Raw genomic sequence first — 13786 nt, forward strand, 5'->3', positions numbered from 1 at the left:
TGAATAGCTGTAATTTGGACATTTTACGGTATAGAATTAGGAGACGATAGTATAGTATAGTATAGTTGCTCTACAGCAGAACCTAGCTAGTCTTACGAAACTCACGTCCGGCTTTGTTTCAAGGAATTTCAAAATAAAGGTCCCGCAAAACGTGTTGAATGCGAAAACATGTAGGCTCAGGCTATCCCAAAGGAATCCGAATGTTATTCATATTGGTAGGTTTATCGGCCGCATAGGTGTGGTGGCCAGTACACTACAACACACCATGCAAGACCCAAATGAGGCTTTCCTCACTTTTCAATGCGAGACTACAGATTATGCATCCTAAATAGGATAGGTCTATGGGTGAAATGGATTCAGGAGGGTGAGAGGAATACAAACAAGTGACAATATTGGTGCATATCATCCACATTGGTGTTGGAGGTGTTTCGAGAGTCTCTCCCCAAAGCACAAAAAACATTATTACCCTAACTTCTAAAACAAGTCGCCTTCTCTGCGATTTCAACATACAGAGTGAGAAATTAGGACCTCTTCTCTCTTTCCTCTCCTTTGATCTTCACCTTTCTTCTTCTCCTCCTACTCACAAAGCTGGCAACCAGCTGGATCTGATCTTCACTAGACACTCTTCCACCCCTAACCTGTCTGTCACTCCCCTCCATCTCTCTGACCACTATTTCATGTCCTACTCCCTCTCCATCCCCTCTTCCCCTGTAACTCCTCCTCCTACCCACATGGTTACCACTCGTAGCCATCTCCGCTCGCTCTCCCCTACTGACCTTTCCTCTGCCGTTACTTCTGTCCTCCCTGCCGTGAATCCTTCTCTCTCCTACCCTCTGATACTGCCACTGATCTTCTCTTCTCTACTCTTTCCTCTTCTCTGGACAATCTCTGTCCCCTCACCTCCAGGCCAGCACGCCCAACTCCACCTGCCCCATGGCTGTTGTGCGTACTGATAGACGGAGTCTGAGAATAGCTGAGCGTAAATAGAGGAAAGGCAAGCTCCCTGAGGACCTTCTTAATTTCCAAGCTCTTCTTTCCACATTCTCCTCCTCCCTGTCTGCTGCTTAAGCTGCTTTCTTCTGCTCTAAAATCATAACCTCTGCTTCCAATCCTAAAAAACTCTTTGAAACCTTCTCTTCACTACTCCAGCCCCCACCTCCTACTCCCAGCTCCTCCCTTCTCCCTGATGATTTCGCCAACTTCTTTGACAAGAAAGTTAACGATATCAGATCCTCTTACCCCCCTCCCCCGGTCAACGCTCCGTGCACCAACCTCACCCCCCCACTCTCTCTCCCCTCCCAACTCCCCCCTCCTCTCCACACCCCACCTTATCCCACTTTTCTCCCCTCACCCCCAACGAGGCCCTCAATCTTGTCACATCTAACCGCCCCACCACGTGCTCCCTAGACCCTGTTCCCTCCACTCTCCTTCAGTCTGTTGCACCTGAACTCCCTCCCTTCCTAACCCACCTCATCAACGCATCTCTTGTGTCAGGATACTTTCCCTCCGCTTTCAAGATTGCCAGAGTCACCCCCCTCCTAAAGAAACCATCTCTCGACCCCTCTGATGTCAAAAACTACAGACTGGTTTCCCTTCTATCCTTTCTATCAAAACACTTGAATGTGCCATCTTTAACCAACTGTCTTCGTACCTCCACCAGAACAACCTCCTAGACCCCCACCAGTCCGGGTTCAAGGCTGGCCACTCGACAGAGACCGCCCTCCTTGCAGTGACGGAGTCACTCCATGCCGCGAGAGAGAACTCTCTCTCCTTTGTCCTGATACTCCTAGACCTGTCAGCAGCATTTGATACAGTAGACCACCAGATCCTCCTCTCCACCCTCGAGGAGAAAGGCGTCGCTGGCTTTGCACACTCCCTGTTTGCATCCTACCTGACGGGCCGCTCCTACCAGGTGACATGGAGAGGGTCGATGTCGGAACGGCGTAGTCTGACTACAGGGGTTCCACAAGGGTCTGTCCTGGGTCCTCTCCTGTTTTCCCTCTACACTACATCTCTGGGCTCTGTCATTCGCTCGCATGTCTTCTCCTATCACTGTTATGCCGATGACACCCAACTGGTCCTGTCATTTCCCCCTTCTGATACACAAGTGGAGACACGCATAGCTGGGTGCTTGGCTGACATCTCGGAGCGTATGACGACACATCACCTCAAGATCAATCTGGACAAGACTGAGGTGCTGTTCCTCCCGGGGAAGGGCTTTCCGCACTGGGACCTGGCCATCACCATTGAAGACACAGTGGTGACCCTGACTCGGACTGCGAGGAATCTGGGTGTGACCCTGGATGACCAACTGTCGTTTTCGGCACATGTCACATCCGTCACACGCTCCTGCAGATTCATGCTCTATAACATCAGGAGGATTCGCCCTTTCCTCACTGATGAAACGGCGCAGGTACTCATCCAGGCCCTGGTCATCTCCCGCCTGGACTACTGCAACTCCCTCCTCGCTGGGGCCCCGGTGTCAGCCATTAAACCACTGGAACTTGTCCAGAAAACTGCTGGGAGCCTGGAGTTCAACCACCCCAAGTTCTTCCACACAACTTCCCTTCTCCGTTCCCTACACTGGCTCCTTGTAACGGCTCGCATCCAGTTTAAAAATCTGGCGCCAGCCTACAGGGCAATGAAAGGAACAGCCCCCTCCTACCTCCAGGCCATGGCCAAACCCTACACCCCCTCCCGAACATTACGCTCTGCTACCTCGTGGCGACTGGTTGCCCCATCACTCCGAGGCCCCTGCAGTCGATCGACATGGTCATGGCTCTTCTCTGTCCTGGCCCCGCAGTGGTGGAATGGACTGCCCACTGATGTCAGGACAGCAGAGGCGCTGCCCATCTTTCCATCTTTCATCAAAACTCATCTCTTCAAGAAGTACTACAACAATCCTCCCTCCTAAGCATTTATTGTATTTTATTGTATTGTATTGCACTGTATTTTAGATTGCTATTCTTGCACTTTGCCTTCAGCACTAGATTATGCTCTTAGTCACTTGTTTTAAAAAGAAGATGCACTTGTGAGTTCTGGCAAGTAGTAGTACATTGGCTTTTCCTACGTTAAATGCAATTATTGTTAGTCGCTTTGGATAAAAGAGTCTGCTAAATGACTGTAATGTAATGTAACAATTACTGCTAGGCCTATAAGTGCATTAATCATCATGAAAGAGTAGGACCCATACTGAAGGAGCGATCGATGCCCGAAACGAGTCAAATGAACTGAAGGAGTCAAATGAACTGAAGGAGTCAAATGAACTGAAGGAGTGATGAACTGAAGGACTCAGATGAACTCAAGGAGTCAAATGAACTGAAGTAGTGATGAACTGAAGGAGTGATGAACTGAAGGAGTCAGATTAACTGAAGGAGTGAGGAGCTGAAGTTATCAGATGAACTGAAGGAGTGATAGTCCAGACCATTATCAAAAGAGATATAGGCCTAAGAAAATAAAATTGTTTCTAGGGTTAACAGTCTAGGTTAAAGCCCAAGCACTTTTCTGAAAACCGCCACTTTTGAAACCGTCACTCAACACTTTTGATGTCTTCGGTGTCACTTTTCTGTGAAGACAATGTTGTACATGTTTATGTGACTGCATGTGTACTTTCAGTGTGTGCAGTGTTAACTCTGTTCAGCTATCATCACACAAAGGCCTCTGATGTTTCTGGCCTATTATTTGACAGCACCATGCCACCCAGGGTTTTTCCTGGCTCAGAATGGGTCTTTGGGGGGTGATGCGCACACAATTTGGGGGGAAACCTCCATTTTATGCCGAGTAACCTAACAGCATGTAAAGACCTATATTCTTTGCTGTTGTTCTGACTGAGCTCACGCAGGAAATCTCCCAACATGACACAAAATGGATATGAAGACAAAATGTTTAAAATGGTTTTAAAACTGAAAATAGCAGTTCCAAGGTTCTCTGGGTACAAGAGGTTATTTTTGGTGGGGAAAAAAAGGGGAAGTTTTGAAAAAAGTTTTTTGGGGGAGGGAAAACCAGAAAGGCCTCCCAGCATGCTTTGCAAGTTGTCCAGGGGGATTTTGATTTGCAATTATTACGAGAACCGCTCAACCAAAACACTCCAATTCAGTTACAATCTTCATGACGTTCTCTTCTGGATCTTCTGATATCAATTTGTGTTTAATTTGACCGGGTGGTTTCCTGTCCAGGAGAAGAATAGGCTGCCTGGTCTGAATCCAGCCATTCAGAGCTTTCAATAAAGTCCAGGTGGTTTCCCCAGGGGAACAGAGCTATGGAAAGTTGACCATCCCGGGTAGGAAGATATCCTTTAACTTAGAGTTAGGACAGGTAGCCAGGTGTTTGGTTTAAAATCTGAATCTAAGGAAAATGGAAAGGACCCTGCTGTGTTGGAAAAAGGAGCAGATGGTCTAAATAATTAGAATAGTGATGAGATTTTGTTCAAAACTGTTACCGAATGAAAATTAAAAAGGTTTTAAAACTGAAAATAACAGTTCGAAGGTGTTCTGGGTACAAGATTCAATTTAGTCCTAGAGCAGCTCTAATCCTCCCTCTTGCAATTGTCGTTGTTTAATCCAGAGCAGACTAAATCAATACAACCTTTATTTAACCAGAAAATGTAATAACCCATTGAGACTGAGGTCTCTTTTTCAAGGGTGATCTGGCCAAGAAGGCTGAGCACAATTCACGTCCTACATACATGACTTACAAATCTATTAAAAGACTCTCTGAATTAAGACAGCTCAAATAGGCATGTTAGTCTAGGCTTAAAGGAGAATGCTCTTTTTCGACAACCTGTACCTTATTTACGGCATATTATAAGACGTTTGACTCACCGAGATAACTTTGGTGTAATTCGGAGGCCTGTAGAAGAAATGTAAAATCCAGCGCGAGCCAAGTATATCCATGTAATGGCGGCGGACGGGGCACCGAGAATGCAGCTTCTAAAAAATGTATTTTCTGCCGCGAAACGGTTGTTTTCATCAATCTATTTTTATGAATCGCTAGTTGTGCTTCGATAGAGCGAGGGCTTGTTGTGATTTTCACATGCCTCTGTAATATGATCTTTAGAAATGTCTTTAGAAACTAAATAAAGCTTCCCCACTTGCTCCAGCACGCATGCACACAGCGCGCAGACTGGCTATTCTCCGTCTGTAGGCTACACTCGCGGCTCACATTCTCTACACTACGGTCGGCTTGTTGGTGTCTGGAATATTGTGTGCAATATATTTATCAGATTTTGAGGATATAGAAAATGACTTAGAATATGATGGAAGCTGATCGTAGCGTAGAGAATGTGAGCCGCGAGTTTTCTTCTAGGCCTCCAAATTACACCAAAGTTATCGATGTAAATCGATTCAGTTCCAGACAGATGTTTTCCAGAATCCGTCAAAGATGCTGGTGTTTATTTAAACAATAAGCATTCTTAGGTTACAATACAGCCTTGAGCTTTAGACTCTAAGACAGAGTACAATACATTACATTGTTGTTGTCGTAGCACAGAGTGGAAGGCGGAAGCAGTCCAGACGAAGCGCAGTCCGGAAGATGCAGCATCAGCTAAGCTAAGCTCCCATTGAGAGTTTTCCCTTAAGTAGGTCTTGACTAAGTCATAAAACAGAAAACATGTGTGGGTGTTAGGTTATGGAATTAAACTCTGTTGCCTAGACGACCGGAACATTCTAGGCTATGGAGTGTCCAGTGTCTGGTTGTGCAATTGCACCTGCTGTTTACAACTTAGTGAAATGACTGGTCGGTATAAATGCTACCAGGAAAGTTCCCTATAAGGACTCAAAACTGCTCACTGCTATTTTCAGTAGTCTACTCATTGCGGCCTAAGCAGGTCAGCTAAGTGCAAGTTGAAGTTTACCTTAGCAAGGGTAAATTCTGTCTAAAACGGCACAAAACTACTTAATTATCTCGGTGAGTCAAACGTCTTACATAGTGTTGACTTTCGTTGTCTTTTATTATTGTCCTTATTAAGCTCTGCGTTGTGTTTTGATGACAATAAAAGACGGCTCCCCAATCTCACAAAATACCACAGTCCAGTGTCTCCTTGTTCTGATGTATCCCAAATAAATCTCTCCAACACGGGATTTGAGCCTCAAGCAAAAGCGGTTTATTCCAGAAGCTTTTACTTAAAAAAAAGACGATGGCATATAGTCTAATGTACAGTTGACCTCTCTGTATGCTGTCTGGACTCAAATTTAAAGCATTGGTCTCGTTGCAATGTTCTTATGTGGTTTGAGTGTCCCCCCCCCTCGTCTCTTCTCCGATAAGACTGTCTTTCTGGTCTCTTCTGTGGCCTTGTTTTGTCAAGTTAACCTACGCCGCCTTGGCGCTAACCACAACAATTGCTGTTTGGCACAGTGTACCAGCCATGGAATGTCATCTTTATCTCATAAGTCTATGGAAGAGGGACACCATTCCTTACAGAAAGCTCCAGCTACAGCCATACACAGAGGTCAATCATTATAATTTAGAAATAGCTAACAGGATCAGATTAAAAGGCATTTCTTTGAAAATCAACCAATATTCAACAATAGATAATGAAGTAGTTTTGTGGCGTTTTAGACAGAATTTAAAATTGAAATTAAAATACCGTAAATAATAACCTGGACCGTAAATAAGGTCCAAGTTGTCGAAAAAAAGTATTCTCCGTTAAGCCTCATCTGTGAAACTGGCCCTTAAAGTAGTTTAAATAGTCCACTTTAAGGCCTACTCCTGGTTTAATCTAGACCCTATCTGTAAAACTGTCTTGTTGACAAAAAATTGTGATTTCTGGTACTAATATAATTTCTCTTATTTGTGGATTCTTTGATGATTCATTAAAGAAATATTTTGACAAAAAGCTTTGTCACAATACTGGCACTGAAATGGTTTCTCTCCTGTGTGGAATCTTCTATGGCTAACTAAATTACCCTTAGTACTAAAAGATTTGTCACATTCCTCACACTGATATGGTTTCTCTCCTGTGTGGACTCTTCTATGTACAATTAAATTACTCTTCCAACTGAAAGCTTTGTCACAATCCTCACACTGATGTGGTTTCCCTCCTGTGTGGATTCTTCTATGGGCAACCAAATGACTATTCCAACTAAAATCTTTGTCACATTCCTCACACTTAAATGGTTTCTCTCCTGTGTGGATTCTTCTATGCCTATCTAATAAACGTTTAGCACCAAAAACATTATCACAATCTTCACACTGATATTGTTTCTCTCCTGTGTGGATTCTTCTATGGACAACTAAATCACTCTTTCGACTATAAACATTGTCACATTCCTGGCACTGGTATGGTTTCTCTCCTGAGTGGATTCTTCTATGGGCAACCAAATGACTATTCCAACTAAAATCTTTGTCACATTCCTCACACTGAAATGGTTTCTCTCCTGTGTGGATTCTTCTATGTACAACTAAACGACTCTTCCAACTAAAAGATTTGTCACAATCATCACACTGATATGGTTTCCCTCCTGTGTGGATTCTTCTATGATTATTTAAACTGCCCTTTTCACAAAAAGTTTTGTCACATTCCTCACACTGATATGGTTTCTCTCCGGTGTGGATTCTACTGTGGACAACTAAACGACTCTTCCAACTAAAAGCTTTGTCACATTCCTCACACTGATATAGTTTCTCTGCTGTCTTACTTTCAACCTCCCCAGAAGAAACATCTTCACTCTCTGTGCCAGAGCGGGGGCTAGAAATAGGCCTGACCCAGGGGCTGGGGCTGGTCTTGGTCCTGAGACGGGTGACAGGGCTGGGGCTAGGGCTGGGAATAGGTTTAGAACACTCAGCCTCTGTTCTCCTTGATTTGACAGGTGATTTCAGCACTCTGGTGGGCAGAAGCCTGAGGCAGCAGTCCGTCAGTTCAAGCAGCAGTCCTTCTTTCTCCTCCTCCTCTTCTAAACTCTGAGCTGTATGTCCCCAGTTTAGAATTACAGAAGGGGGCTGAGAGTCACTGGCTGGTTCTGGTGCTCCATAGTCCTCTTCATCGGACTCTGCTTTGATTTGTTCCTCAGTTGTGTTGTGTGTTGTGGATCTGTTCTCCACAGTTGGAGTTTGATCAAGAGGTGGGAGTTGATACAAGTCCTCTGGATCATAGTGGATTTTCACTGTTGGAGAAGTGAATATGGAGTCAGCAGTATCAGACTGCAGCTCTTGAAGCTGCTCTCCCCCCTGACTGGTCCACAGCTCCTGTTCCTCTTTAATCTGTGGATTTTCTGGGAGAGAGAGCTGCTGGACATCTGAGGGAAAAGGGAATATACATATTAGGATAAAGCCTGCTTCATTATTCTACAATCTAACATGTCTGAGAATGAAAATTATTGAAATCTAATTCAGAGAAGGGTCCATTTTTTAAAACAGCTAACCACAGCCATATTCGAATTTTCTCTGTTCTCTAGTTGAGCATTTAGAGTTGATTTTAAGATTCTGTTGCCAGCTTTGGCCGTGCACTGCCCTACTTTCATGATCTTCTGATCCCCTATTGCTCTTCCTTTGCCCCGTTCAGCAGATTAATAGAAGGACATCCGGGGGCAGAGCTTTCTCCTACAGAACTCCTCTGCTGTGGAGGGAGGGAGGGAGATAGATAGGTAGATAGAGACAGACAGATAGAAGATAGATAGAGTAGATAGACAGACAAATAGAAGATAGATAGATAGATAGATAAGAAGATAGATAGATAGATAGATAAGAGTATTCTAAACACTACTGCATCCATCTATCGTTCTTCTCCCAACTCCATTCAATAGGCTATTCCCACATTTGAATCAACTGAATTAAATAGACTACGCCTACTGCTTTGGATTGGTTCAAACCTGAACAAACATACCCCATTTAACATTGGTTCGTTTTTTTTTTTACTCTGAAATTGTTTCCACCCACTTTAAGCGATGAAATCTGAATGAAATCCTCAGTCTCCTCAGTTGAGCGAAGCATTTAGAGGCTGACTGTGAGTGTAAACGTTAGCCAGCTGAGCCAACGGCAAGCAGAGTTAGTTCAGCATCAGTTTAGTTTAAAGTTGTCAGTTAACTAGTTAGTTTAAAGTTTAAGTCAAAAACTGTTTGGCATAAATCACTCAACTCGCTTAATATCTTAATCCACTTCACCTATATATGCTATCAGTCTATCTTGCGAGCTGTCTAGTTGTTATTCATGAAATAAATGTTGGCGAGGTCTGAGATAACTAACCATATATTCTACTAGCCCAGCTACTATAGCGGCATGAGTCTAATACATCCATGAGCTAGAAGCCGAGGCAGGCAGAAGCTTGTAATACAGTAGTAGGCTATCCAACGTCGAATTAATGAAAAATTTTATGTAGCTACAGTAGGGCCTATACTAGCCGTTTACAGTCCTGTTGTCGCATGCTCGCTCATGCCAGACAACAGTCCTTTGCCACTCCATTCACTTCGCCGTCAAAATAAATCGGTGTCGGCCTATTTAGGAGAGGCGCTCATATTTACAAGTGTCAGATAAACATGAAACTTCACTTACCTAAGCAAAAGGGTCTATTTAAACAAATGCTGAGTTTTGAAGCCTCGGCGCTACCGTTAAATAACTTATTTAGACGCATTCTGTCCGAGTGAATTTATTTTTCTGAGGTAGTCTTCTTCTGTGGTGGTGGCGGTGCGTTGAAGCTTCAAGGGGACACCACAGTGTTACCAGAGAAAGAGAGCCCAGGCTCGGCGGGTGATTAGGTCCACCAAGAGGGCTGCCTGGCGGGGGTTTTGCTCGTCCATAGGCAGGGAAGTTGCCTTGGGGGAAGTTTGGGCCATGATTAAGAAGATGAGTGGGCAGAGGAGGTATGTTGGTGCTGGTGGATGGGGAATGTTTTTGGCGGTCACGGACAAAGCCAAGGCGGATCTTCTTGGTCGTGCATTTGCCGATGTGCACAGTGGGCGTCACCTGGATGTTATGCATGCGCAGCGGCGGGTGGAGGTCCTGAGGGCGAGTGTGGATGTTTCAGGACGGCTGGGGGATGATGGCTCCGCCATGGATGCGGACTTCACATTGCACGAGCTGCAGTTGGCCTTGGATGGGTGTGGCTATACGGCTCTGGGCCAGGATCGACTGTGCTATGTTATGTTTAAGCACTTGCCTGCTGCGGGTTTGGGGCTTGTCTTAGACCTGTTTAATAGGGTTTGGCGGGACAGCGTTTTACCCGCCGTCTGGAAGAGTGCAGTGATCCTGCCGTTTGTGAAGCCGGGTAAGGATGCAGCTGGTGCGGGCAACTACAGGCCGATTGCGTTGACATCCCACCTCTGTACGTGGATGGAGAGGGTGATCGTGGTCGGCTGTCCTATTACCTGGAGCGTGGGGGGCTGCTGAGCATGTGTCAGAATGGTTTTCAGGTAGGCAGGTCTACGATGGATGCTCTTGTATGGGTCAGCAGTGAAGCGGAGAAGGCTGTGTGTAATAAGGAAGTCATGGCTGCGGTCTTTTTTGATGTGGAGAAGGCCTATGACTCCATGTGGAGGGAGGGGCTCCTGATTAAGTTGCGCCAACTTGATGTCGGTGGTCGACTTTTTAACTGGGTGTTGGACTTTCTTTCTGGCCGGACCTTCCGCGTCCGGGTTGGCAGCGCTCTGTCGGACGTCCTTGAGGTTGCCAACGGCATCCCTCAGGGCAGCGCCATTAGCCCGGTCTTGTTCAATGTAATGATTAATGATGTGTTCTCCTCAGTTGGTGATGGTATAGGGGCGTCGCTCTATGCGGATGATGGGGCTATTTGGAAGAGGGGGGGGAATGTGACACATGTGGTGTCCTGTCTCCAGGCGGCTGTTGGCCGGGTGGAGAGCTGGTCTTATGACTGGGGCTTTGAGTTGTCTGTGGCTAAGTACTGTTACATGTTTTTCACTAGGAGGAGGCGACTGGAACATGTGCAGCTCACGCTGTATGGGCAGCCTATGGAACGGGTGTCACAGTTCAAGTACTTGGGCCTGTGGTTTGATGAGAAGTGTCTGTGGCGGGTGCATGTCTCTCAGGTTGAGTCCAAGTGTCGGAAGGTCCTGAATCTTATGAGGTCTGTTTCTGGGCATGACTGGGGTGCTGATGGCCTTTCTCTGCTGGATCTGTATAGGGCTTTGCTCCGTTCTTCACTTGACTATGGTTGTGTGGTCTATGGGGCTGCTGCGCGCTGCGTGCTGGAGCGACTGGATCGCATTCAGTTCAGGGCCCTGAGGCTTTGTCTGGGTGCGTTTAGGTCGACGCCCACCGCTGTGCTCCTGGTTGAGTCTGGTGAGCTGCCTCTGACTCTGCGCCGTAAGAAGCTGGCCCTGGCGTACTGGGTTAAGCTGCGGGGCTCTCGGGGGGAGCAGCCTGCGGCGTTGGTGTTGCGTGACTGCTGGGAGGCACTGGGTTTGGGTGGACTGTTCCTGGTCTGGCGGAAGAGTATGGTTTGGGCACTCTGGAGGTTGGGCTGTCCCGCCTTGGCTTCTCCCGGTTCCTGCAGTGGACTTGAGCCTTTTGGAGTTGAAGGACGTGTGGATGGAGCAGCATGGAGCTGGCATTGGCCCCCTGGTGCTCGATTATGTGCAGCGGACATTTTACTCTTATATGATGGTCTTCACGGATGGTTCTAAGGACCCGGGGTGTGGTCAAGTGGGGGAAGGGGTGTTCATGAGTTTGATGTGTGTGTTAGTAAGCGGCTTCCCGATCATTTGTCTGTGTTCACGGACGAGTTGGTGGCCATCATTCTTGGGCTGCAGTGGGTTGAGGATGTGAGGCCGGATAGAGTGGTGGTCTGCTCGGACTCAGCTGCCGCGCTCCTCAGTTTGTCGTCAGGAGGTGCGCTTCTCCCTGACCTGGTGGTTGAGCTTGGGGTGATGCTGCTGCGGTTGCAGAGGGTTGGTGTGGATGTGAGGTTCTGCTGGGTCCCTGCTCATGTTGGTGTTGGGGGCAACAAGAGAGCTGATGTACTGGCGAAGGCTGCGCTGCGCCTGGGCGGTGACACTATCCTGGGGGATTCATTTGGGAGAGGTGAGGCTAAGTCTCTGATTAGGTCGGCGGTTAGGGGGTCGTGGCAGGGGGAGTGGGATGCGGGGTCTACGGGGAGGCATTATTATGGCATTCAACCTTCTATTTTGGTTAAGGAGTTCAGGGGGAGGTAAAGGAGGGAGGATGTGGTTAGGGCTAGGTTGAGGTTTGGCCATACTGGGCTGTCCACTCTTTATTTGATGGCGAAGTGTGATTCAGGGTTGTGTGAGGCCTGTGCGGTTCCTGAGACTGTTGAGCATGTCCTGCTGTTCTGTGGTAACTATGACTGAGAGATCTGTTCTGCGCAGTAGACTGTGTGAGCTTGGGCGAGGTTGGTGTTTGCTGGAGTTGTTGGGTTCAGGAGAGGGTATGAGGGACTGTAGTAGGGCGCTCTTTGACTTTCTTAGGGATACGGGGCTGGGTCCTAGAATTTGATCCTTCTTCCTCCTTTGTCTTTACTTTTTCAGTATCCTGAAGTGTGCGTCGCCTGAGGTAGTACACTCCGTTAAGGTAGGTGGCGGTATGCGCCTTTGATTGGTCCGCGACCCGCCATTAATTTAAAGAAGAAGAAGAGGATGGAAGACACAGGGCGACAGATAGCAGAATAAGGTCAGAGAAGGAGGACGGGAATTAAATTTGAGGGGTTTATTGGGCACAGAGGGGGAGGGGGTAGGAATCTGCAGGAAGGCTCTATTTACTTTCTTGGGTGACACAAGGTTGTGGGGCAGACTGTAGTCTGTAAGCACTAGGATGATGACATGATGATGCACACTTGTACAGTAGGTGGCGGTATGCACCTTTAAGCTGTTTGCGATCCGCCATAAACCCAAGGAAGAAGAAGAAGAAGACACAGCAGAAAGTAAAATGGCCGCCATAGGCCTTTTTGCGAAAGCTGCATTTCTAAAAATGTCCAAGGCCCCAAACTGTACAAGTGTAACATACACAGTTTCGTGGTTTCGTAAAAAGGTTAACATAAGTTTTACATAAACGTGAACTAAGGAGTGAACAATAGAACAGCGACATAAAATTCTGGAAGGGGTCTGGGAATGCTAGCCTAGCTAATGTTAGCTCGCCTGACATGCTTGCTAACGTTACAAGCTAAATGTTTAGAACAATGTGTTATTTCAATCCAGAACATGAAATAGTGACTATAACCACAGCAGATGAGGGTATAAATATACCTATTCGGTGTAGCTTGATCTCGGGCTTAATAACAACGTCCATGTCCAACATCCTTTGTAGTGGTGTGCTGTTCTCCCTGGATCGACAGATTTCTTCTTGGCACTCTGCGAGCGTTTTTTCATACTGACCAAATATCTCCGAAGCTGCCGCTGCCAATCGCTCGTTGACAAAATCTCGGAATAGCTGTAATTTGGACATTTTACGGTATAGAATTAGGAGACGCTAGTATAGTATAGTATAGTTGCTCTACAGCAGAACCTAGCTAGCCTTACGAAACTCACGTCTGGCTTTGTTTCAAGGAATTTCAAAATAAAGGTTCCGCAAAACGTGTTGACTGCGAAAACATGTAGGCTCAGGCTATCCCAAAGGAATCCAAATGTTATTCATATTGGTAGGTTTATCGGCCGCATAGGTGTGGTGGCCAGTACACTACAACACACCATGCAATACCCAAATTAGGCTTTCCTCACTTTTCAATGTGAGACTATAGATTATGCATCCTAAATAGGTCTACGGGTGAAATGGATCCAGGAGGGTGAGAGGAATACAAACAAGTGACAATATTGGTGCACATCATCCACATTGGTGTTGGAGGTGTTTTGGCTACCCAGGTGGAGAGTCTCTCCCCAAAGCACAAAAA

General features: G+C 46.4%; 1 protein-coding gene across 1 annotated transcript; it reads right to left on the reverse strand.

The window, feature by feature from the left end:
• Nucleotides 1-6060: 6060 nt before the first annotated feature.
• LOC311320574 (uncharacterized protein) lies at nt 6061-13273 on the reverse strand. The gene is made up of 2 exons (XM_084452356.1): nt 13146-13273; nt 6061-8231 (listed from the first exon to the last, which is right to left on the reverse strand). Exons 1-2 carry the CDS (start codon nt 13195-13197, stop codon nt 6784-6786), a joined length of 1500 nt encoding a protein of 499 aa, XP_084308482.1. The 5' UTR covers nt 13198-13273; the 3' UTR covers nt 6061-6783.
• Nucleotides 13274-13786: the final 513 nt, after the last annotated feature.

The sequence above is a fragment of the Borostomias antarcticus genome (assembly GCF_949987555.1).
Source record: "Borostomias antarcticus genome assembly, chromosome: 2".
NCBI lineage: Eukaryota > Metazoa > Chordata > Actinopteri > Stomiiformes > Stomiidae > Borostomias > Borostomias antarcticus.